We start from the raw sequence: 27,188 nt of genomic DNA, 5'->3' as shown, positions 1-27,188 counted from the left end.
ATTAAAAAATAAATTCTTATGGAGCGAACCCTGTGAGATAGTTCAGGCAGCTAACTCGAGCTGCGCTGCTCCAATCATGTGACACACATCATGTGACATACCTCATTCTCCACAATCATCTAATATACACACCCACCTCATTAGGCGGTCTATTTAAGCAGAGAAAAATTTCCCATCAACCCCTTTTCTCGCACTGCTACTGCAGTATCATTACCAGTTCATTCAGCATCTCAGCTATTGACCACATGATCGTTGTGCCTCCGTGGGTCGTTTTTCTCTCTCAATCAGAATGAGTCTGAGTCCTCCAGGGAAGTAGTCTGCTTCAAGATTCACTCAGAGTGCGAATGGGACGTATTCAACTACTTTCTGACTCAAGGAAAACTCTGCGAGGCCGAACAAATGCTGGTAACAGCGTTACCGACAGCCTCCTTCCAAAGCCTCGCTGCTCCACCGACCTCCCCCTCACTTGAAGATATTATCCCTCAAAGACAGAAGAAACACGCCTGGAGCAGCTGAAGCTTCCATCCTGTCCCCTCTGCTGAATGAAATCTGCACTGAACGTTCTGAATTAAACAATTAATTCCACAAAATAACTCCATCTCCCCTGCACGTTACGTAAACAACACCAGCGATCAGGCTCATGTTTCAGTACTTTCTGGTGACATCACTCCCACAGGATTATGGGAGCTGTAGTCATAGAAACATTCAATTATATGACTATAATATCTGCATGGATATAAAAGCAAATATGCATATATCAAAAAGAATATATCTCCGACAGGCCATGACCTCTGCTAAGAAAACCATATATTGCTTAATGTTTTCAGGTTGGTAAAGTTTTGTTGTTTATCAAGAGTCATTCTCTGCACAGAAGTAAGGAAACGCTGGGAAGGAGTAGAAATACTGAGTTCTATAATAAATGAAGATGTAGCGGTATCCCAGATATGCTTGCTTGCAAATAAAATGGATGGTTTGCAATCTGCAGTAACACATAGTTTGCTAATGTTGGCAATCTTATCTGCAAAAAGAACCAGACTTATGAACTGGAAACTGAGAAGCCTAATTGTTTGTTTATAAATAAATAAAAAAAAGGATTAAAGGACTTCATAGCTGATAATCATGGAACGTGCAGCCTCAGCACTTCAGGAGCTGAGACAATGATTTACAAGAGCCATGGACACAAAAATATAAACATTAGACATTGAGGTTAAGGCTCTGTTTTATTTAGATTATGAATAGAATACATATAAACCCTGTTGGTAGAGCAATAAGCACCGCTATGAAGGCTGATTGATGCAGTGTACCCCAAGCAAGGAACTATACTTACTATATACTATATATTACTGTATATATTTTGTCTTTCACTCTCGCTTACTGTCTGGTGTTGTAGTCGTGATGTTGGCACATATTATTTGAGTTTTTGTCACAACTGAAGTAAATATACAAATATAAATAAGTGTAAAACTCAAAACAAATGTACATAATATGATCACGTGATAAATCGTCACAACTGAAGTTCACCACAGGTGCTCTGTCATGATTAGAAGGGGAGGGTGAGATGAGGAGTATTGTCGTATTGTATTCACAACAATAAAACATTTTCTAGAACTTTCAGGTAAGGAGTGGTGCCTTGGTAGAGCATGCCAGACGTGGGACAATTCTGCTGCAGAAATCCTATGTTTTTGTTTACAGCACATCAACACTGGCAGCTTCCCTATCAGCGAGAGCTTGCATTTTCCAAGTTGACATTCTAGTCCCCTATGTTTATTGCTCTTCCTTTTCATCCTGAGGTGTCACTGATACTTTACGAACGTTTTCCTCTAGAGCTTGCTGGAAAAGTTCAGGAAAACGGCTGGAACAACTTGGACATTTGCGTTCTCACATACAGCTCTTCTGAAAACTTTTTTAGAAAAATGTCCCAAATGTCTGAAGGCAGCTTAAATAAATCAAGCAACACAACAACAGTTAACATGGAGGAGATTGTTGTTTGTGAATTGATCTCTGTGAGGAAAGACATATACAGGGAGCTACATGCTGACTTGTCTTGATTTACCAATCTGTGTTTGTGGCTGACAGACATGTTTAGATTAATTCCTACATCCAAACAGTGTCAACAATGGCCAAACTTTATCTCTTAACTTAGAGTAGCCCATAAAACAAGTCTTGACTATGACAGGGGTCTGTGTTTTTCAGAAAAGAGTGTGTTTGTAAATGGTTGTATTTATATAGCACTTTTCTAGTCTTGATGACTCAAGTGCTTAACACTACAGTTTGCCATTGAACCATTCACACACACATTCACACAGTGCATCTATTTGTAGCACTTTTTGTTGTTCTTTGGGGGAAGTTCAGGGTTCAGCATCTTGCCCAAGGACACTTTGGCATGCAGATGATCCTCATGATGTTTTCACTAGTTCCATTTCATCTAAATTGTATGAATTCTAGTTTTCTTAACCCTAGAATGGGCCATTTATATTTAAATACTTTATATTTACATTCGAGGGGGTACTCTCTACAGAGGCTGCCATGTGTTTCACAGTAGCCAAGGCTGAATTCAAGATCCTGCTCCTCACATATAAGGCCCTTAACAATCAAGCCCCTTCATATATCAAAGAACTGATAACAACATGCTATCCAAATAGATCATTTCATTCCCAAAACACAGGCTCTCTTGTGGTTCCCAGAGTCTGTAAGAGTCCCCCCCCCCCCCCCCCCCCCCCCCCCCCCCCCCCCATTTTATTACATGTCAATAACTATTTCACTTTTTCTCTCTCATTTCAGATATCTCTGACCACAGAACTCCAGGACAACAACAATTACTATTTTTAACAACAATACTTTATCACAGTAATTTATTATTACATGAATTGTGACTGTGATCAATAATAATCAATAAGTCTTAACACTGTTACTGTTTACATTTTAACTCGTCACATCTGATACCTGATGGTGCTCAGGTGTTCCCAGTCTCTCTTGCCTCTCTCTCTCCCTCTCCTCCCCACTATCACTCTCTCTTCTCTTCCCTCATTTCCAATGATCTCTCCTCTCCTTCTTTGCTCACCCCATCCTCTCCACAGTAGCCAAAGTGCTTGCTCATTGTGGGAACTATTGGGTTTTTCTGTATTAATAAGATTTTAGGTCTTGACCTTCTATGTAAAGTGCCTTGAGATAATGTATATTATGATTTGGCGCTATACAAATAAAATTGAATTGAATAAACGAAACACCTTTTGAGTTTTTATGACAACTGAAGGCTACCACAGGTTCTTTTTCATGTTTGGAAGGAGAGGGGTGTTCAGCTGCAACTTGCTCCTTTGAAGGAGAAAATTTACCTGAAAATGTATTTTCCTATTTACTATGTTCCTATGTAGTGCCTCCTATCCATAGGGCTACACCTAATCTGAGATCAAAGTCAACCTCAGATCAGATCAGATCATAGGCAGCTGCAACTCAGTTATGCTCAAGATTTCCATAGAGTAAGACACAGTTTGTTAATATTGTCTGTCGGATATTTTCTGATTTGGTAAAGATCAAGATCTACAACAACAACATGTTCCCACCAAGAGACACGAAGCGAAAGGCCAACAGAGAGGAAGAGACGCCAGGCAAGAGGAAGAGGGGTGCCTACACTTCTCCTGAGGTGGCACGGAGCGTTGCGAGGGCCACGAAGAGAAAGGCCAGCAGAGAGGCAGAGATGCCAAGCAAGAGGAATAGGGATGCCCACAATCCTCCTGAGGTGGCAGGGAGCGTTGCGAGGGCCCCAAAGAGAAAGGCCAGCAGAGAGGCAGAGACGCCATGCAAGAGGAAGAGGGGTGCCCACAATCCTCCTGAGGTGGCAGGGAGCGTTGCAAGGGCCACCAAGAGAAAGGCCAGCAAAGAGGCAGAGACGCCCAGCAAAAGGAAGAGGGGTGAAAACAGTGAAACTGACCCTTCATCCATCAATGGCAGCAGATTCTCTTTCCTCGTCGGTCACTACAGCAGCTGTAAGTTGTGTGAGAAAGAAAACAAGTGTGCTCCTGTTTGCACAAAATAAGATCCCAACAGATAATACTGTGTAGTTTGGTTTTGAAATCTGAATCAGGGTTAAAGTTAGGAATAGTGCAGTTGACTATGGTTGGGTGATGTTTCAATATTCCTGTGTATCAACATTCAGCTGAATCTGATTGTGATGATATGATCTTATGTTTTAAAAAATGCACTTAATCAAATTAGAGGAATGATTCAATATTTTGTTCATGTTTATCACAACTATAAACGTATGTGTGTATGTGTGTAGCTGACTTCAATGACAAGTACCAGAAGCTTCAGGAGGTTGGTGAAGGAGGCTTTGGATCAGTCTACGCTGGCTTAAGAAAATCTGATTCTCTACCAGTAAGTGGAAACGTATCTTATTTCACATCACAAATACATACAGGCCCAATCCCATTTCCCCCCCTTCTCCCTACCCCTTTGCCCTTATCATGCGTTTAGTTAGTTTTAGCATGCTGGTATTAGCATGCTAACGCTAACCTTTTGCATGATATCCCGTATTTTCAAACAATTTCATGTTGCACCTTCCCTCTTTGAAGCTACACGATGCATTTGTTTTAAACAGTGCATATCAGTGATGTTACTGAACTTAACTGCTCCTCTAACAACAAAGCATCCTGGCACAGTTAGCCACCGCTAGCAGCCTGAAGCTGTGTGCTTTGTATTCATACATGAAATAATGCAGAGCATCATCCAAGCTTTTCAATTTCAGAGGGTCAAAATTAAAAACTGTGACTACTTCGAGGACCAAACATAGTCAACATTTATTAAACAGGATAAACAGGATATTGGATAAAGTGCAAAAAGAAAACATATTTAGGTAGGCTACATTCGTCTCTTATGTACATGTGCCAGAACCAGATGTTTGGCATCTTTTATTGGCTGCCAGTTCATTAATGTTTGGGGTTAGGTTCTGTGCTGTGGAAAGTGGCTGATGGAGTGAAGGTGTGGGTTTTTGTTCATCTTCATCACAAAGTAAAGATTGTGGGTGAACTTTAAGGAGCAGGCACTGGGATCTCTGGAACACTAGAAAAATAATTTTATATCATCAAATTAGTGAGTAAGTGGAGTGGGGAGGAGCGCTCGCTCGCTCGCTCCTTTGCGTCTAGCCGGGCATTGTGCACCGTGGCTCAGCCTATAGAGCTTTTCACCAAAAAAGTGTGCGTCCCATTTTACAGGCCAGTTAAGATGGACATACGATATTTTATCGCTGGCTGGATATAATTGTACCACAAGCCAGAAGTGGCCCACGGTCCTTAAGTTTGACATGTCTGATGTAACAGCTTCTTGAATGGCTGTCCCACTTCATAGGGGAAGATTTCAACTTCTAACCCTTGGGACTCTGTTTCAAGGGGCATGATAACCCTCGAAAACAAGGGAAGGAGAAGGGGTCAAATGGGATTGGGCCACAGTCACCATCCATACTTTCTCCATACTGTGCTGACCAGATGTACTGATATATGATTCTCTCTTACAGGTTGCGATCAAATGCATCCAAAAATATACTGTGAAGTTTGTAACATTTGTGAGTAACTTGTTCAGATTAATCATTTTATTTTTGTTTTGTTTTTGTACTGTTGATGAGGAAAACACACAGCCACAGTTACAGAAACACTAATATTGTGTATTGTTTTCCATCAGGTCTTCGAGGGGCAGGAACATAAAATCCCCTTTGAGGTGCTGAACATGGTGGTAGCAGGAGGTCCAGCAGGCTTCGTAGGCAAATCTGCAGTCGTACAGTTATTAGATTGGTACGATCTGGGCGAGGAGGTTTTCCTGGTCATGGAAAGACCGTTCCCCTGTGTCGACCTGTTTGACTACCTACAGGACAACTGTGGTCTACTGGACGAGCACAAGGCAAAGGTACTGAAGCTGTTTGAGTGTGTCAGACATTTTTTAAGCTGCACTAGACTACTTCTGAACCTGTCATCACTTTGAATACATTTAATTTGGCTCCAACCAAAACTAGATCAAAAATCAATTTCAACAAAAGTTCTTTAAACACTAGTTTCTGAGCATTGAGCTCTGGTGGGAAGCTCCAGGACTGTTACTCCATCAAGCCTGTTTGATGAAAAGCCGCTACTTTGACAATAATCAGTGTAACTTCAGTCCCTTCTTCACCACTCTAACTCATCTGTGTCTCTGTATTTCTGTTTCAGATCATCATGAAGCAGCTGGTGGAGGCAGCCATAGACATGCACGCCATGAAAACGTTCCATCGGGACCTCAAACTGGAAAACATCCTGATCCAAACCACTTCTGATGGTCCTCGAGTGCGGATCATAGACTTTGGATGTGGCTGCTATGCAAAAGACGGCCCTTACCACTCGTATTCTGGTACGGTTCTGTTCCTGACGTTCATTGAAAACTTCGCCTGTTCCGTTATCCTTTGTTTATCAATCTACTTCTATTTTGCATACAGGAACCAGAACGTTTGCTCCTCCAGAGTTTTTTTCAACTAACAGTTACGAGGCCGTCCCCACCACAGTCTGGCAGTTGGGTGCGGTGCTGTTTGAGTTGTTGGATGGAAGCATAGAATTTGACACCAGAGCCTTCATCCGCAGTGAGGTGAAAATCAGCAATGAGCTGTCCCAAGGTAAAATCACAGTAGCTGTGTTTTGGTATTAATAGTGTGCAGTTAAAGTGTTCCTTCCATGTTGCAGTATATCAATGCAGATTCCAGACTAATCTTTCCTTTCTCTTTAATTGTCTCTCTTCTCAGAGTGCCAGGATCTGCTGAACATGTGTCTGACTCCACATTCTGACAAACGTGCAACACTGGAGCAGATACGGGAGCACCCCTGGTTGTCATGTTCCTGTGTGAACTGTGACAAATGAATTATTTATAACTGTGGTAGTGGGGAGTGGTTAGTGTCGGAGGCAGGAGGGAGAGAGTGGGCAGGTGGCTCAGGTGTACTGCATTTACTTATTACTCTCTCCCGTCACCAAAGAAGAGGAGGACGTCCATCTTGCTGGGTTCTTCTGATTCAGATACAGATGACCAGGAGGAGTCCATAGAGCATTGTCTGGATCGCTACAAAGCAGAGCCAAAAATGGACATAGAGGGGTGTCAACTACAATGGTGGTCAAAGAGAGAGGAGCACATGCCAGGCTGGCACCCATTGCACCCAAGTACCTGTCAACCCCTGCAACCACAGTGCCTTGTGAGAGGTTGTTCTCACTCTCAGGCCACATCATTCAATTCAGTAATTCTTATTTTGAGAGCACACAAGTTCCTTTGATCCTGAGGCATTTTGACCTTTGACAGCTGAACACAGGATACGAACAGAGTGAGTTGCAGCACTGTGCCATATGTGAGATGCTAAGTGGTGGTGAAAAGGAGATGAAGAAAAACAAAGTAAGGAATAGTGAAAAATAAGTTTGCGGTCAGTCACATAATATATGACTTTTTTCTCATAGTTCTGATTTTGTAATTTCTGAAAACAAAGTAATTAAATGTATAATCTAAAATAAATCTGGAGTGTAAACAAACAAGCAACATTTTTCTTGTTTTACACCTACACTGTGCGATATGAGCCTGATTTCTGAGTAGCATGACTGATTTTAGACAACCAAATTTCCACTATGCCATGCTTCATTTGTTAAGCAGTGTACACGTGGGTGGGAGTGATCAGATGCCCATCAGATGGTCGGATGCATTTTTACATACATAAATTTTGGTTGGCCATCTTCAGGCTCTCGCACAGTTAAAGAATAGCTAATAGATAATTCCCCAAAATCAGCACATAGCAAACAAACTTCCACTTCTTCTTAGACAAAATGAATGGACCAGAGCTGAATGTGTGAGCACATAAATCTACTTTTACAGTATGAGGTGAAATTTGACATTAGCATTTTAAGTTGAAATGAACAACCACAACCATAATCATGTGTTATTTAGCCATAATTAAATAATAATAATAATAACATTAAAAAATAAATTCTTATGGAGCGAACCCTGTGAGGTAGTTCAGGCAGCTAACTCGAGCTGCGCTGCTCCAATCATGTGACACACATCATGTGACATACCTCATTCTCCACAATCATCTAATATACACACCCACCTTATTAGGCGGCCTATTTAAGCAGAGAAAAATTTCCCATCAACCCCTTTTCTCGCACTGCTGCTGCAGTATCGCTACCAGTTGCTTCAGCATCTCAGCTATTGACCACATGATCGTTGTGCCTCCGTGGGTCGTTTTTCTCTCTCAATCAGAATGAGTCTGAGTCCTCCAGGGAAGTAGTCTGCTTCAAGATTCACTCAGAGTGTGAATGGGACGTCTTCAACTACTTTCTGACTCAAGGAAAACTCTGCGAGGCCGAACAAATGCTGGTAACAGCGTTACCGACAGCCTCCTCCCAAAGCCTCGCTGCTCCACCGACCTCCCCCTCACTTGAAGATATTATCCCTCAAAGACAGAAGAAACACGCCTGGAGCAGCTGAAGCTTCCATCCTGTCCCCTCTGCTGAATGAAATCTGCACTGAACGTTCTGAATTAAACAATTAATTCCACAAAATAACTCCATCTCCCCTGCACGTTACGTAAACAACACCAGCGATCAGGCTCATGTTTCAGTACTTTCTGATGACGTCGCTCCCACAGGATTATGGGAGCTGTAGTCATAGAAACATTCAATTATATGAATATAATATCTGCATGGATATAAAAGCAAATATGCATATATCAAAAAGAATATATCTCCGACAGGCCATGACCTCTGCTAAGAAAACCATATATTGCTTAATGTTTTCAGGTTGGTAAAGTTTTGTTGTTTATCAAGAGTCATTCTCTGCACAGAAGTAAGGAAACGCTGGGAAGGAGTAGAAATACTGAGTTCTATAATAAATGAAGATGTAGCGGTATCCCAGATATGCTTGCTTGCAAATAAAATGGATGGTTTGCAATCTGCAGTAACACATAGTTTGCTAATGTTGGAAATCTTATCTGCAAAAAGAACCAGACTTATGAACTGGAAACTGAGAAGCCTAATTGTTTGTTTATATTCAGGGAGCTTCATGCTGACTTGTCTTGATTTACCAATCTGTGTTTGTGGCTGACAGACATGTTTAGATTAATTCCTACATCCAAACAGTGTCAACAATGGCCAAACTTTATCTATTAACTTAGAGTAGCCCATATGTGTGTTTTTCCCTTTGGGGTATATGTGTTCATTTAAACTTGACATTGATGTGATTTTTTTTTCAAACCTGTCTGTTTTGCCTTTTCTTGGTAACTGCAAAAATGGCTGAAGCTGTTACACTGACAAAGGGGAAAACCTGCCTGAAGGAAGTTGTACTCTGCTGCCCTTGTTGATAGACGTCACAATGACATTATGAATGTCAAGGCCCAAAAGTGCAAAGTCGACAATTAGACGCATCAGACAAAAAGTCCCCTTGTCGACTTAGTGTATTTTTACCTCTGCCAGGCAGGTCATGTTTTCACCCCTGTCTGTCTGTTTGTTTGTTTGTCAGCAAGATTATGTAAAGTACTAGATACCTAAAGTCGTTTTCAGATAAGACCTGTTGGCAGAATTGGATCTGGACTTCTTTCAGAGTTTGCCTTTAACACATACACAACACAGCAAGGATTCAGCTGAGGGGTGGTGCAGGAACGGGGACAGGATGCACAGTATAAATTCCGCTGCATAGATCACATGTTTTTGTTTACAGCTCATTTGTATTTAAACAAACTCTCTGGACATCTTCGTCCGTCGCTTTTTCATGCAGAGACATATGTATTATTTTAGTTTTTTTCATTTTCTGTCGCTTGTTAGAAACATCATCAACCCCCCCAGTCGCTCATACATACAGCCCCTGTGGAGAAAGTGCTGAGGCTCTCCAGAGTTCAGTGCATGTCTGAAAGCAGCTTAGTTAACAGATTTCCACAAAACATGATGGAAGGATGGGACATGGGCCAACAGAGAAACAACTACATTTTTATGCAGGTCTCTGCTACGGGTCTCTACTACGTGCTTTTCTAGTTTTTTTGCGTCTGCCTCTCAGTGCACAGAGCAACAGTGTGGCCGCTGTGAACTTAACAGACTGAGACTTGTCTTGAAATGACTGAACCACAAAACTAACAGAGATGGAAGCAGAGACAGGTGATGGGAACAGAGGGCAGTGTGACTCGAGGCAGTACCAGGCAGGGGGGCGTTTCTCTTGGCTGCGCCGGCACTCTCTGTTCTGGTGTCTGGCCCACAGTGCTGTCAGCAGTTGTAAGGTTTTAAAACTGAGCTATGACCAAGACGCCACTGTGAGAAAATCTGATGTTTTCACATCCAAGATAATGAATGTAGATATTAAAACATGCACAGGAGAATGGTGTGAGGGAGAGCTGCACTTACACCACATGTTCCATGTGGTGTGAATGACAAAATTCTTCTATTTATACATTAGGTATAATAAAGAAAAGATCATCGCTATCATAATCATCGCTAACAATGATTAGGGTTGGTATTGTTTGGGTTTTTGAAATCGGTGCCTAAACTGTGAACAGCTATTTTATTTCAAAGGCAATCGGAAGTTGAAATTCAAAATAACAACTAATGACTGTTTAAAGAATACTTAACTTAAATATACAAATATAAATAAGAGCAAAACTCAAAACAAATGTGAATAATATGATCACATGATAAATCCTTTCCCATGAAATACTGTCACACTTTTCAACTGTGGGCATTTTGTTGTTGTGTCGACTCCAGTTTGGCTAACCTCTAACAAGAAGGTCGGCGGTTCTATCCCGGTCTTCCTCTTCCATGGGCAAAATGCTGAACCCCCAATTGCCCCTAATAGTGCTGCCCATAAATACACTGAAAGTGTTTTGAGTGGTCATCAAGACTAGAAATGCACTCCACAAAACAGACCATTTACATTTAATGTTAAGTGCTGCCAGAGATATAAAGATAGTGTAATGTTAACTAGACACATGCAGAGATGTTAATGTTGCCTGTGAGCAGGAAAGCTATTTCAGTACAGAAATCAGTATTGTGATTCAGTCTGGTAGGTGGTACCTGATTTCTATACAACTACTAATAATGGGGTCTTAATAAAGAAGAAATAAAGAAGACAAGCATGACCCAACAAATTGTAAGGACCTGACAAGTTAATCAGCTGAAGATTTAAATTATAGAAACATAAAAATGAATTGTGGGTGGTGCACATGGTTCACTCACCTCCTGCTCACGACCCTTGACAAATGACCCTGCCGGCTGAAAGTGGTGTTCAGTGTCGGAGGGGTAAACATCCTAGAGCCCTGTGAGAATGCTTTGTTGTTTGTTTTTCTACCATAATTTGTAATAATCGTTTGTGAGTGTAGCTCTAAAGCTTAATAATAGAACAATCCAACAGCAGAGAGGGAACTATAAAAGAAATATGGACTGAAAGTGGTGTGTTATTTTATCCAAAGGTCTGGAGATGGACTGAAGCAAACAGAAAGAAGTGAGATAAAGAGGAGACAGTTTGTTTGTTGTCCTGCCTTTCAACCAAACTAAATTAGATGGTTAGAATGTGAGGCTAATTCAAAATCATCTGACACCTCTCATGGCCAGCGGCACAACCTTCACACGCCATCATCTTCACCATCATGGAAGCTTCAAAGCTCGGACACCTGCTAGCATCACCTCCTCTGTAATGTTAAGGAGTGCCTCTCATTAAATCAGCGCTGTTACTCACCAGATATGTGCTGGATGTTGTGTGCCCAGGGCATAAAGGACAGCAGAGCGGTGTGGTCTCACACAGACACAGGTCAGTTCATCAGCCTTTGGACGTCCCCTCAGGTAGAGAGCCAGCCCATGCTAAAGCCCAGAGAAAGACAGAGGACATATAGAGAGAAGCTGAAACAGAGAAACATGAATGCTTCTATCAGCTTTGAGGCCCTTTGTTTACCTCCAAACCACTAAATGGAGCCAATTTTCATTCAACAAATATTTCTGTGTGTGTTATATATCTTTTATATCGAAGTTAAAGTCAAGGTAACACCTAAAATTTAAAATAACATTTATCATATGCATTAAAATCATTTTTATATAAAACAAAAGAAATGGTGTAGCATCTTCCCCCGGTAATAACAGTTATTTTATCAAAGTTGTCATATGTTATGATGTAATTACATTATAAATGTGTTGACATAAAAATGTTTGTGATAAACATATATTGATACTCAAAACATGTATTATTTTATAATAAGTTTCTGAGCTGGATCAATACTTTTTGAAGCAAACCACCAGGTTTCAATCTGAATAGATCAACTTCATTCATGTTCAGCTAACTACAACAAAAAAGTGGTTCTGACCGAAGAGGGATCCCAAAAGTCTCCTAGGTTTTTTCTTCCAGGTCATGTGACCTGTGACTGGCAGCCTTCCAGCAGAATGGGGGTCGGATGTCTGGCCGATGCACCTGAACACATCCCAGGGTCGAGACAGGAAGTCAGGTTCAAACAGTGTTTTAGTGAGTCATTTCTCATTTTGGTGTTTGGTGGCTGAGTCATAGGAACCTAGATGGTTGTTTAAGTGACATTCTGATTGTCCACTCGTTGATTCAGGATGCCCAATGACCTACTTGCACATCCAGCAAACACAGTGAGTGCCACATGAACACTGAATTTGAGTGGTATTCCTTCACATCTGACAAATCTGTCAGTAAATCAATAAATCATTAAATGTCATGTTTATCTTGGTGCCTTTTTGATTTACTGGTCTCTTATTTTGTTGGTCATCTGCTTGGTGTTGGATGGATCAGAACTTTTTTATCAGAAGAGTTGCACACTCAACCAACATATAAGGGAATGTACAGGTTTTTACAGGTGGAATAAACGTTGAAGCAAACAAATGTAGAAGACGAATTTTAAAAAATGTATTTTTTATGTACAAAAGTAGAAAAATACATATAGGTATAAATGTTAAACTGTACATATGTTTAGTGTGGGAGCTGATTTTAACTACTTTATATACTGATGGGAGCCTTAGCAATACCTCAATATATGCATCCATTAATTATTAATAATGCTGATTCACTGCTTTCACTTTTCATGCCAGATGTTTCCTTTAATACTACAGTGTCTATTACCACTGTTATAATCATGAAATCTATAGTACTGCTGTCATTGCTGCTCAAAGTAATATGCACTTGACTTTACTCAATAAGCACATTGTAGAGACGTTTTCCAAACTGAAAAAAATCATTTTCTTTCCCCTTTTACAGTAAGAAAAAAAACATTTTGAACACAACATTTCTGATATTAATATTCAGCACAAGATTATAATTACATTGTACCGCAATATGTTTGTAATGGCCACATGATTCATAACATAACAATACACTCTACATGACTAGAACTGTAAATAATAATTAGCTGGTGGAAATCTGTGGCTGAAGTTTACTTAACCTCTCTATAATAAATCTGTATACTAAAATGAATTAAATACATTAAGATGCAACTGAACCATTTACTGTATGTGTTCATAAGAATTCAATTCAATACGACCACTTACCTCGCTGTGCCTCACCAGCAGATGTGTACTGAGATCAAATCAACTGTGGAACTTGTATTTAGTGGATCTGTCAGAGAGAGGGAAATGCAGCTTTAATGCAGGAATTAATATTTAAAAACACTCCATGCAATCATCTGCTCTCCAAGTGAATTATTATGTCGAGATTTTGTATTTGCCTTAAATTACTAAATGACTCATCAGTGGTTGGGTTGTGCTGATGTTTCTTACACTGTTCAGATGCTTTCACAGACAGCACTCCTGGGGATGAAGTGGGGGAGGCAGGTGAGGAATCCCTGGGAATGAGATAAACTCATTAATGCTGGTTTCAATCATTGTAACTTAACCTTTGTACAGTAGCTTATTCATTCCCTGCAGAGCATGCACACAACACACACACACAGTGTAAAGGTAAAGGTTTGTGTGTCTGCAGACAAAGCTGTTTTCTTTAGAAGGGGATTGCTGCCCTCTGTTGGTGTTTGACTTGGAGGCACATCTGACTGAGTAAATTGCTGCTGTCCTCCTTTGTCTTTAAACACAAGTTAATTTATGAAAACACTATATTGAATGGGTACTATATGTATGTATGTATATATAGCAATGTATGGTAATGTGGACAAGTTTGGACTACAAATGGAATATATTAGAGGTGCAACTGCTAATTATCAGCCTGTGAAGATTAAATTGATTAGTTGACTATCTATAAAAAAATGTATTGATGATTTTATTATTTAAACAATTTTAATACCATTGTACTGATAAAATAAGTTATTTGTGTATATATGTGTAACACTAATGCAGTATTATTAATCAATTTTTTAATTTTGTAATTATCATCTAACATATAATGAACACAAAATCAAAAGCATAAAAAAGTCAGCTCTGTATAACTGTATTATTGTTTTATATATGTTTAATGTATCGTCTGCGTTTTATATATTTCTTGGCTTCAACCTAATGACTACAAGCATTGACCAATCAACACAAATCACAGACAAATTAGCAAATGGTGAACTGATACACAACTAGTAGGAGAAAGCCTGTGTCTAAAATGTACATCATATTTAGTTTAAAACTGTTGAAATTGTAGATACTCAAAATAATTATAATGGAAAACACACAAAAATAACATTATGCAGGAAGATATTTGAAAAAGCTTCTAAGGATTAAGTGTTGGGTTAATATATGCGAAACTCCACAGGGATTTAATAGTTTTAGAACAGTTATATTTTGCATACATCATACACCATGAGCCAAGGACAGAGAGGGAGCAGGAGAGAGTGCATAACCTCACATAATCTACAATTAACACACTCACACACTCACACACTAATCTCATTCTCAGAAGCGGGGTGGCAATCTGATCTTTCCCTAGCTTTAGTGCTGCACTGGGTGGTGGGTGGGGGTGTGGAGGTCCCTGGAGGTGAAACTCGATTAGCGAGCAGCATGAAAGTCAATGGAAAAGGACCCCAGTGTGTTCCAGTCCCCTGACGGTATTAATGTTTAATGATATCTAAAAAGGCTAATACTCCCCCCAGCCCCCACCCCCCATTTGCTTTAGCTCTTATACTCTCATTAAATATCCTCACAATATCATCACCCCCTCAGATTAGAGCACTGACCCCATCTGCTGAAGGACTTGCCCTTCACCGATGGTAAAAGCAGCTCTCTCACTCTCTCTCTCTCTCACACACACACACACACACACACACACAAGGAACACTGTATTCGAGGTATGATGGGAGGAATAGAGGGAAGGCTCACCACCTTCATGCCACCACACATTATGGGCATTAATTCAGTAAGAGAGGGGCAGCACATTGCACATTCACATGTTTGTCAGAGGCAGCTTGAAAAGGAACATTTGATCCAAGTGAAAGCAGCGACATAAACTAAATATGTTTTAACTGTGTCTTGCATCTACTCAGGGATTCATTTCAAATGATAACGGGCACCCGAGGGAACGTTACTGCCAGGCCCCAGTGAAAGCAGCTCAAATATGTGAATGAGGAGGAAATAATATGTCATTTTTAAATCTCAGAGAGGCCTGTTCAGTTGTACAGGTCAGGAAATACCTTACAGACTTCCTACACAGCAACAGGAGGGAGACATGAATATATATAGACTAGAAATGATGAACTTTCATAGAGTCTGGACATACAAGGTCGGCCACAGAACATGTGTGATTCATGTGTGCAGGCAAAACACTCCACAAGGACACTAATGTGGATAGGTTATGGACAGGAAGGTGCAGGGTGTGGAGGGAGTCCCAGGGATACTCAATGCATAACATGGCCTTCTTTATGTCAGCAGACATATTTACTGACAGTCATAGGTCATTCCTGAAGGCCACAGTCATTTGCTGCAGAAAGCTAATGTCACAATACATATGTGATTATATATAGAGGTGACATCACATCAAGAAGTGGTTGCAATGCTTGCAAGGTTAACATGACCAAAAGGTGACTTGGTTTATCACAAAACAGATTCAGAAATGTGAACCGGCATAAGAAACAGAACAGTGTTGGTGAAAATGCAGCATTCAGACAGTTTGGAAGAAATGATTGTGAGCAATGAAAAATCTAATTATCTTCACATACTGATTTTCATGATTCCATGCTGATTCATAATTTTCAAAAATCTAAATCAAGTCAGCTTGTTCTGTTTTATAAAATATGTAAAATAAGATAAATTAAAAAAAACATGAGAAAGATTATGTAATATTTTACAGGACACACTTTTGCATTGAAAATAAACAGCATTTAACATAAGATTAATCTGTGTGTGACTCCAGAGTAACACAGCAAAATGAGCTGTTATTTTATTCAATATTTATTCTTAATATTGACATAAATACATGAATTATGTGTAACAATTACTCCTTATGCATCAATAGACCATTCCCACGGTTTGTCATTGCATATTGAATGCAGGCGCATGTGTGTGTTATGTGTCCAGTCCTTAAAATTAATTTTTGCTATAACTTGTGTTCAAATGTTTATTGTAGTAGTAGAACAAAGTTTGTGTTTGGCGTCTAGGCTCCAACTTAATCACTCCCCCGATATTATTACACAGATATGATGGGAGTGACGAGCAAATACTTGTAACCCCCCCCAGAGCCTACAGGTGTATGCTGCAGTGGTGGAGGGGCTGAAGCAGCAGCAGCAGTGTGAGCAAAGGGGTTGATGGGAAATTTCTCTCTGCTTAAATAGGCCGCCTCATAATGTGGGTGTGTATAATAGATCATGTGGAGAATGAGGTATGTCACATGATGTGTGTAACATGATTGGAGCAGCGCAGCTCGAGTTAGCTGCCTGAACTAGCTCACAGGGTTCGCTCCATTTGTCATGGAATCGGTTAAAACGTTTTAAGGTGATTGTAGACAGGACACTGACTTTGTCATCCACACATATTTGCCACATACACATCTGAACAGCTTACAAGGTTATAGAAAGGTCCACTCTAGAAACCTACAGGCTTGTATAGGTCAATATCACAGTTCAACTTTGGCTCATCATTATAGCTATGCTGCCACAATGCAGTTCAGCAATGCATGATGTCACCCTATTATAAACAGTGTTTTGGCCGACGCATCCATACGTGACTCCGTCGTAACTGTTTGCTTTCCGTTGGTCTGTCCACTCGTGCTTCTTACTCTGTTGGACTGTGTTGTATGTTCCTAAACATCTGCAATTACCTTGTTATCATAACAGGTATAACAATGACCAGAAATACAAATAAATGGCAGACGCTGCAATTTAAAGGTTCAGTGTGTAGAATTTTGTGATATCTAGAGATGAAGTTGAATGTTGCAGGTGAATACCCCTCATCCACCCTTTCCAACATGAAGGAGAACCTCTGGGGAATTTCAGCTGTCATGAAAACTCACACGGTTTTTATTTGTCCAGTTTGGATGACAGTAAAAAATATGGCGGCCTCCACAGAGAGGACCCCCCCTCCATGTAAATAATAGTTTTAGATATAAATAGTCCATTCTATGGTAAAGAAAAGAACAATTCATACAATTTAGATGAGACACACCAATGAAAAAATCACTAGGATTATTTTATATTCTATTTACGCCAAAAATCCCTTTCACCTAAATCTTACACACTGGACCTTTAACATAATGCTCCTTCAAGAGACTTATCACATGATTGTTTGTGTAAATGCAAAAATTAAGAAAAAGAGAATAAATCATTATTTTCAAAATGTAGACGCTAAATGAAGCTCAAATGCTGTAGTGTGCTTGTGTGTCATAAAACAAAGTCTTGGACAAATTCAAACTTTGGCCTGATGATGGTGCTAGATGAAAAGTCTCTAGCAGACTTCTTCACATCAGCAGTGGGTGAACAATGCAGGAGTCTCACTCTTTCTGTTCACAGTCTAAACACATTATTGTGCTTTGCAGTCAATTGCTGGCTAAGGTCTCTGACCCAAGCAGAAAGTCCTAGGTATCATCACTGGTGATGCTCTGTCAGGTCAGTCCTACAGCCATCATTAATAAACACCTTTAAGTAAATACATAACTAGTTTGAGTTAGGTCACATGAGTGCAGAGCAGGTGAAAACCTTCCCCTATGGGGCTGTAAACAACTCCTGCTGTGCCTTGTTTATTTTTGGAGAATGTGCTGCTGTGTTTTATAAAAAGTTATAAAAAGGGCCAACCAGCAACCAGGAAGTGAACATACTGAAATACCTTTACAGCTGAAAGTCTGCATTTAGACCTCATAAATATGTGAGTGGAATAGAAACGTTGGGTAGTAGATACTATGTTTTTCACCCGCATCTTAGACGAGTGCAGTGTTCATTCTAAACCTGCCTGTTTGGAATGTTCTGTTCTCTTGACCTGTGTTAATTCTCTGCAGCTACTTCAGAATTATGCCTTGTCATTAGTGAGTCCTCCTCTAACAGTTCTACACTATATTGTCACTTTTTATTGTTTGTGTGCTGGACGCTGTGGGCAGAGCCTTTCAAAAACAGGCTTTGGTGCAGAGCAAAGTTTAAAAACTGTGATCATCCAACCTGGTTTATCTGCAGTGAAGATTCCACAGTCAATGTTTTTACTTTTTTTACACCGAACACAGCACCACCCTTCCCTGGACGATTACCAAAAGACATGCCAGGTTTGAAGTCGTTTAAATTAACGGTTTGCGAGATACACATCCGGACAGAGAGACAGATGCTTCTGGAATTAGGAGGTCGATATAAGTGATGTTGTTTGGGGACATTACCTTAAAAATAAAACTTAAAAAGAGATAACACATCACTTTAAGTGGATATTTTGCCCATGGACGGTATTTTGGTCAGAATATTTAGCGAATGTATCAATATGCTCTTAAAAGCTGCTTTACTGAAGATGCAAACATACAGCACCACCATATAGCAGGAAAACACAGATATACTGTGTCACACACATGCACACACAGCAAAGCAACCACAAATGCTCCAGTGAGCATATAAGCACACACAAATGCATTCTCAAAGGCACACACACACACACATACACACAGTGTGGGAGCAGGCAAAAAGAAGTCAGAGGAAATGCTTATGCCTCCAAACACACTCAGGAGGGGCTGCGCAGCACTTAAGTGGTCACTTTCACACACAAAGGCCAATCACAGGAGCTTAGCTGGCCCTATCAAGCTTTTTAGCAAATGCTGCCGTGCTGAAATTGCTTGCTTAGTTAACCCTGTGTGCCACTGAGAGAAATGTAGCTCCATCACTCAAGTCCAAGTTGTGGCAAATGGTTCGCTTTGAAGTCTTTGTGTGTAAGATGACTAGGCCTTGTCATTTGTGAGGAGGGATTAGTCATGCTATGTTTATTGCAGAGTGTGCATCAGCTTTCTCGACTGCTGCGTTTTAGGGATTTTGCTTGCCTCAGAGGTGTTTTTGCCAAATACTGACACTGTGAGCGAACAACATATGAAAAACTTCCACATCGAGCAAAGTCTACATCTATTTCACAATAGATAGTTGGAGGTTCTCGAACTTTGATGTGCGCTCGCTGTGTCGCATTATCTTGTGTAAAGCAAAAAAGACTTTCAGAGTCTCGTCAGCTGTGAACTTCTAACTATGAATCTTTATTATGGATTAGGTAGCTGTTTTCTTAAATGGCAAGAGTAATATTGTATAGTATATTTGGATGTTATGCTGTTTTATAGTGTTGGTGAATGGATTGAGTTGCATTGGGAAAAAACAACTTTACTTTTTGGGTTAAATAAAAATGAAACAAAGGCTGTGGGTCATTCACTGCCCCTCTGGCTGTAGCACGTTGACATGCTTGTGCATTAATGTATACCCTGTCTCCTCCTATGAGTATTTTAATGATGAGATGTCAATCAGCTCAAATCTGGTTGAAGTTGATTGTATGATTTAAATTTTAGGTTTAAGGTTGTACAGTTGATTATGTTTGTTCTTTGATGCATTTTGTTTTATTAGTTCTTGTATGGATTTTTGGTTTTTGATAAAATGCTTCTTTCTGTTCACTATGAGGAGTGCTGTTAGTTTTGCCGCAGTTCAGGATTCACAGCTAAAACTTTCTATCCTGTCCTTTTATCCTGCCATGACAAATTTACTTAATAAAACCTGAAACAGTGCTGGACATGTTGCCCTCTTATTCATTATCTATAACCATTCACACTTTTGCAGGGACATGGTGGGCTTGTGCATGTCTCAGCTGATATCAAGCATGAAGCAAGTTATATCAGTTGTTTCATTTTTTGCCATTATAAAATAAATTCTTGGTAACACATCCTAACAAATAGAGAGGTAATCAAATATGTCCATTATTCTTCACACCCCTTTGGGACTAGTCTATATCTTGAAAGATGATTTAGTAAAACGTACTTAGTAACAGAAAGGTTAAATAGGGGTGCGGCTGTTCAATGCAGGCTGAGTAAATCATTAAAGTAGATTTGTGTTCATTACTTTAACTGTTGTTGACATTGAAACAATTAAAATGTTCAAATATGACTGTAGGCGGGACATCTTGGTTTTGTATTGTCTTGCCTTAATTAGTCATGATACCCTTTATATTTTATGGAAAGCACAATTGCTTTGTTGTGGAAATGTACAAAAGAAAGAAACTTGCCGTGGTTTGCACTGTAACTTAAAATATCACTTTTGATTTACATATTTCTTTTTAAAGTTTGACTGACAAACTTCATCATGCACAGTGTGTCTGTTCAAAGTGTAAATGTCTTGGTTGGGGAGTCTCCATCTAGACACACTGACACACCGAGTTATTGGTTCCTGCTCCACTGCACAAAGCATCCGTGTTTGACTGATGAATGGTGTTTGCATGATCCTCATATAAACTGAGAGGTTATTTTCATTCTCTTAGATATCCTTTCTTTGACCCCTTTATTGTGTGTGCATGATGTGCTTGCATGTGTACAAGGCCACGCATTCGTCTGTGTGCACTGAACGCCTGCATGAGTTGCAGGGAGGGGGCAAAAAGGCAATCGTCGAGGCTTCAACTGGAAGTGGAACTGCCGGTTGTATATCTTGACTCAGGACATATTTATGCCCAGAGAGGCTCGCCTTCCTGCCTGCTCATCACAGCCACTGTCAGGTAGTGAAGTGTGTGTAGGATCTGCTGGTGCTATGTGCATGTGTTGCTAAGACAAGACCCATGTGCATGTGCCCTCTGAATACTGCATGCACTGTGCAGGCTTTTGACCAGTGAGTCAGGAAAGTCCTGCACATGCAGTTCAGTCACTGAGCTATAGTGCACGACAAATGGATCATTAATACAAAATATAACTTTACTATCATCAAGCATCATGTATTACCAAAACATGTTAAACAAAGTTTACAAATCCAGAATATAAATGAGATTCCACATATGATACATGATACTACACTACAAATGTGAGTCTGCAGACCTGACTACACCAAGCAAGAATATCCAAATTCATTCATTCATTCTCTCAACCTTTATTTATACTCGGGAATACACTGAGGTACAGACCACATTTACAATATAGCTGAGTAGAGAAAATAAACAAAACATTCCAAGACAACAAGAAAACTCAGATAAGTACAATTTGGCAAATAGAAAAAATCAAGAACAAAAGCCTTGGGAATAAATACAGAAGATACAATTTCATTTGAAATGAATCAATAAAAACAAATGAAACAACAAAAACAAGAACAGCAGGATGCAAAATATGGTGAGATTAAAACTTAAATTGTCCTTAGGATAAAAATGAGCTTTAGATCTTTCTGTATGTAATTTCATGTTGCAGGTGAGAAAGACTGGATTAACCAAGCTCAATGGGAGCTGCCATCTTGTCCTGCTAACGTTATACAGAGCTAGAATCTGCACAGTAGTGTTTGTTAACTGGAGCTGGGGAATCCAGGTCCTCCAGACAATCTCAACATTCTTTCGTGCCAAATAAAATCTAACACAACAGGAACCAATAAACATAAAAGTGTGATGAGAACTACCTAAAATGACAGAATCCATCTATGGAAAAATGTAATTGAAGCATACATGTTTTAGTTTAGTCCATGTCCCATTTTACTTGTCACTAAGGGGCGATAAAGATTTTTTGGTTTCACTTTCGGGATCTGTCATTTGTATTTTTGTGTATATATATATACATGTATGTATATCGTCTATGGAAGCCACAGTAATGAGGTGGGCAAGGCTTGACAGAAAGTCAACTGAAACCATTAAAGTCCACTGAAACATACCCATAGCCCACAGAAACACAAAAACCAAAGTATGTTTTGCTGAATTCCACTTTTTAAATGAGGTTACATAAGGAAAAAATTCTTGTGAAATCTTAAATCAGTGAGCCCAGCTCAGACCGTTAAAAGACTCTGTGTTGCCAAGAGGAGAAGATGATGAGGAAAAGCTGGTTGGGAGGCTCAGCTCCTCTCACAGAATCAGCATCACACAGTCTGCGCCAGAGAAAGGTATTAACCACTGGACATCAATCCACAAAAACTAGTAAAGAAAACCAAGAAAGCTATAAAGTGACTGACCACAAAATGTTTATGAGTTACACCAGACCTTCTACAAAATGTTCAACATGAGATATACAATTAGTCTGTCAAGAACTCACTTAAAGTGCACCATGCTTTATTAAGCTTTCAGCCACCATCTTTTGATATTGTTGAGTTTTCATGTTAATTAAAAAATGATTGCTTTAGATAAATTACAAGAGTAACAAATTAAACTGTAGTGAGCCCCTTCAAAATCTCACTTATATTCTTATTTGCCTTCTTTTCTATTTGATTGTAAAGCTACACCTTATCATGTTTTTTTAATTTATTTATTATAGAGGACAACTTTAATGCACAATACTTCACTGTGGATACGGTCAAGGGAAAACGCAAAGATAAACAGTGTGTGAGCAAACTGAGGCCTGTCAGGATCATTTTATGGGCGGTTGTGTTTCCTTGTCTGATTCATTAGTGTTCACACTGCTTCCTCCAATCAGGTCATCTTTGAAGACATCTGTGAATGAACAGTGAGACACAGAACTTTGAATACTAATCATCTCCTAAAAAACAAGAATATTGATTTATGTTTTACACTTACACTATGGCTGTTGCTGTGAATCTTGTTTTAAATGTGAGTGCAGTATCTCCTGCTAAGAGTCGGGGATCACCCACAGGTTGTTGGTGTCTCATGGTGCACAGGAGATTTAATATTATCAGCTGATACGTGTTTGATAAATAAAGTTTCACTGCCAGTTTATTTCTGGATCAGCAGACGTTCAGGCCTGGCTAGATCAACTGAATGAGTATTTATTATATTTACAGTCAAAAGATTGTTTCAAACTGGCTTGATATGCAAACCTAATGCTGTTTCCTCTGGTTCAGGAGGTGGAGTAGTGGCTCAATGTCAAGCACTGAACCCAGGGTTCAGCTGCAACATGCAACTTTACCTCTAGGTGTCACTAAATTCTACACACTGAACCTTTAAATCTCAAAACAGTGTCCTCCTCCAAATAGTAATTCACCACCCTCTTGTGGTCACAGTTGGCTACTATCTCTGGACGCTAGCTTGACTACCAGCAGTTGAATCAACCATTTCTGTCTATTTTGTTGGCATGACCTAATCCTTTTGACAAAAGCTGGGACTTGTGAGCAAATATTTTTGTTTGTGGACAATACTGGGACCTTTGAGGAATGACTACCAATAGCTCACTAGAGACAAGTTCACTTGTCAACCTGCCCAAGCTGAGCTCAGTTATATTTACGTGAAGCCAATGGTTATGATATCGCACACATTTAAGCCTACAACTCATAGACTTTATGTAAAGACTTCACTTCCACTGTACAAACATTAACCCTAAATGTTTCGGAACACTATTGATTGTGGTATGGAGCCACCAGGTCCCATCAATTCGCACTCTCAACCAATCATGAGTCAGCTGTCAATCGTGATGTTTCACCTCATTTTCAACATCTTTTCAGAAACATGAAAACTGGACAGAACCCACATCTGAGACACTGACTTCTTAATTTGGTCCATGTCATATCTGCTATCATTGAGGAGGCAGGGCTTATGACCTATACTGCAGCAACCACCAGATATTGTGGCTTCACTTTGGGAGCTGTCAGGTTGTCCATCAGTCTATGCTACATGTGCGGAGACTGCTAACCCATCAGAAACTACTTCAACAGTCTTTCTAAGCTGTAAGACACAGAAGCAGAAGTTAAAAGAAGACACTGATTGATCTCAAATAAATAAACTGTCTCATTGATAACCTCGTTCCACAGGCGTGATAATGAGGACTGACTCTAGGTTGCACTGTAGAGAGATTCACTCTTTGCAGGGAAGGCCTTCACAGATATTCAGTTATAGTTAACTGTGTAACATAATGCTGCCTTCAAAGGGGTTCATGTTAACCATGTTGACTCTAATAAACCATATCAAGGCCCCCCTTCATAACATTTGGTGGCATGTTGATGTTTTTAGAAACAAAGAAAGCCATGGACATAACATTTTCTAGTTAGTAAGGTAAAGTAATTTTGGTCATAGTTTTTCTTTGTAATTTCATAATCATGCAAGATGTTTATATTCCAAATTTCCTCATCTATTCCCTTTGTCAATATATTTATTGGCTTTCTTAACCATTAAAATGCTCTCTCCTTTCTGTTCAACCAATAAACACAAATCAGCAACACTTAAGTCAAAATCCTGCTGCACCAGTGCTGACTAAGTCCAAAAAGAGAGCACGCATTAGCCAATTCTAAAGTCCCTACACGGGTTGCCTGTTCATCGTATTGCATTTCGTATTGATTTTAAAATCCTTCTATTGGTTTATAAAGCACTACATGGCCTTGCACCAGACTACCTGTCAGAGATGCTTTTGGTTTATGAACCAGGGAGGCCCCTCAGATCCTCTGGATCTTCTCTTTCAGCTGTTCCGCAAATCAAAACAAAAGATTTGGTGATGCTGCGTTCAGCCATTACCTTACGAAAAAATGGAACAGCCCCCCGAGGATCTGAGAGGTGCTGAGAATATAGATATTTTTAAACGTAAACTGAATACCCATTTATTCAGCCTAGCTTTCATGGAGTGTTTTTATGGGTTTTTAGAATTTACACTGGTTTTATTCATTATGATAAATTAGTCTTATTTTGTTGGATTTTTTCTAATTTAATCCATATTTATTCTGTCTAGTTTTATCAACGTTTTACAGTTTTACTATCATTTACTTGTCATATTTTACAATGTATGAGTGCGTTGGTTTCTGAACTTATTAATCCTTCTTGAACATTGTGTCAAACGCTTGCAAAGCACTTTGAACTGAATGAATTGATTTGTTTGAAAGGTGCTATATAAGTTTGATTGATTGATTGATGACATCACCTAACTGCTATAGCTTAAGAAATGATTTGCCTATAGACGCCTACAGTGACAATAATGACATCCATGTTGCTGGAGCCCTGCAGAGTTTTCATGACTTATGACTTGTAAGCCAGGGACATAGTGTACCGGACCTCGCACATCATCAACACCAAATATATTCTATTTAAACAAGAAGATTTTATTCCAACCTCTAATTGAATGCAGCATAAGTTACTTTTTAATTACATTATTATTGTATTGTTCTTCAGTCCTACTTGTCAATACATTATCATTATCAGAGCTCTTTTTGTCTTTCTTTTTATTATCCCTCGATGGATAGTTTAACTTTTTATTTATTTATTATTGTATTTCCTGCAATAATCCTGCATACATCTGTGAAGGGAAAAAAGCAAACATGCTCATTTTTCTGCTATTCATATCTCAGTTTTATACATTTCTGATTAAATGAAAGTGAATTTCTATAATGTGCCAGTGTCCAGTGTGCCCCAATTTTATATAAATACACAGTCAGCCAAAAATACTGTTCATGCATCATGAGACATGGACCCTTATGTGTGTGGAAATTGCACAGCTGTTTTTCCCCTTACTGATACAATTTTTCTGCAGACAAAAGTGCCAGCTTTAATAAATCTGATAAATTACCAGATGCAAACTGTTGACCAGTCATTTTTTCTGACAGGGTGCATTAACTGATTTTCTCCTTTCGATGAAGATATATTGCAAATGGAGCTTGATTGCTCCCTGAGGTGGCGAGCTACAGATTTCATGATGTTTAACTAATTCAGCTTCTCAGTCAAGTGATTTTCTCATGTTAGAGACAGTTTTTCACTCGCTCGCTAAATCATGGCATATGCATATGATAGATTTTCAAATAGTTACTTTATTATCTATGATTGCAGGTTCAAAAAACATTAACTGGATTGGTTGAGCACCAAAGATGCAGAGCCTTCTCTTGTAAATTCTATAAATATTCTTCTATAATTTGATTTCAGCCTGCAGTCTTTTCAGAGGTCCTGAAGAAATTGTTGTTTTTGAAGAATTCTGACCAATAGATGTGCATTGAGCAGTGCCTGTTAGTGCTCTACAGTGGACAGATTCTGTAACAGAGAAACATTCTTAAATTCTTTGCTGGTGTATTGACATGTTACTCTGTTCTCTACGCTTTACTAATGGAAAAAAGATCCACATTGTACCATTAATGCACAGACATACAGTAGCTATGCATACCCATTATCTAAAATGTTTAAGGTTCAGTGTAGAATTTAGTGGTGATTTTGCATGTTTCAGCTGAATACTCCTCACCTCACCCTCCCCTTCCAAACATGAAAAATACCTGTGGAAGGGGTTCAGTTTATCAAAACTCCATAGAGAGGACCCCCTCCCGATGTGAATTTAATGTATTTAAATATAAAGGATCCATTCTAAGGTAAAGAGACAACAATTCATATAATAAGATGAAAAGCACAAGTGAAAACATCACTAGGATTATTTTATATTATATAATAGACTCCTTTCACCTAAATTTTACACACTGAGCCTTTAAGAGTTGTGATATAAATGTAGCTGACTGGTGTACAGAATCTGATAATAAAAAAAAGACTGTTGATCTAACCACGTTAATGAGGTCAGTGGCTAAGCAGACCTTTTGACAGCAGCAGTACTCTAATGTACATGCAGATGAATGCAGCTTCACATAACAGTTAAAATTGTCCAAATCCCTAAAACCTTTGAGTCTGCCACTTTGCACCAATGACCAGATATTAGAAGTGTTAATGTGCCGATACAAATACTGGAGTCATCCAGTTTCTGAATACCTCATTGTATGGTAGTCCAC

At 39.4% G+C, this 27,188-nt stretch overlaps 2 protein-coding genes across 10 annotated transcripts in view; one reads left to right on the top strand and one right to left on the bottom strand.

The window, feature by feature from the left end:
* The window catches only part of pcbp3 (poly(rC) binding protein 3), an 88,090-nt gene that overhangs the window by 45,700 nt on the left and 15,202 nt on the right, over positions 1–27,188 (bottom strand). For 5 of the 8 annotated variants that reach the window (XM_069533202.1, XM_069533201.1, XM_069533200.1 and 2 more), the window contains exons 2-5: positions 13,747–13,811; positions 13,519–13,585; positions 12,321–12,424; positions 11,702–11,823 (exon numbers count right to left, since the gene is read on the bottom strand). The gene's annotated coding sequence lies outside the window, so the exon portion shown is untranslated. Of the gene's footprint in view, positions 1–11,701; positions 11,863–12,320; positions 12,425–13,518; positions 13,586–13,746; positions 13,812–27,188 lie in introns of all 8 variants that reach the window. The other 3 variants (XM_069533195.1, XM_069533196.1, XM_069533198.1) reach the window with 3 other exon arrangements.
* LOC138411894 (serine/threonine-protein kinase pim-2-like) lies at positions 2,727–7,504 on the top strand. 2 transcript variants are annotated; one of them, XM_069533334.1, is made up of 7 exons: positions 2,727–3,983; positions 4,277–4,371; positions 5,507–5,554; positions 5,671–5,892; positions 6,189–6,366; positions 6,452–6,625; positions 6,752–7,504. In XM_069533334.1, the coding sequence occupies exons 1-7, from the start codon at positions 3,551–3,553 to the stop codon at positions 6,865–6,867; spliced, it is 1,266 nt and encodes a 421-aa protein (XP_069389435.1). In that variant the 5' UTR covers positions 2,727–3,550; the 3' UTR covers positions 6,868–7,504. The 2 variants fall into 2 exon arrangements, with proteins under 2 accessions (XP_069389435.1, XP_069389436.1); XM_069533335.1 differs by lacking the exon at positions 5,507–5,554.

The sequence above is a fragment of the Paralichthys olivaceus genome, chromosome 10 (genome assembly GCF_024713975.1).
Source record: "Paralichthys olivaceus isolate ysfri-2021 chromosome 10, ASM2471397v2, whole genome shotgun sequence".
NCBI lineage: Eukaryota > Metazoa > Chordata > Actinopteri > Pleuronectiformes > Paralichthyidae > Paralichthys > Paralichthys olivaceus.
The sequence above is the reverse complement of the archived record's forward strand: the minus strand, read 5'-3'. Positions and strand labels throughout refer to the sequence as shown.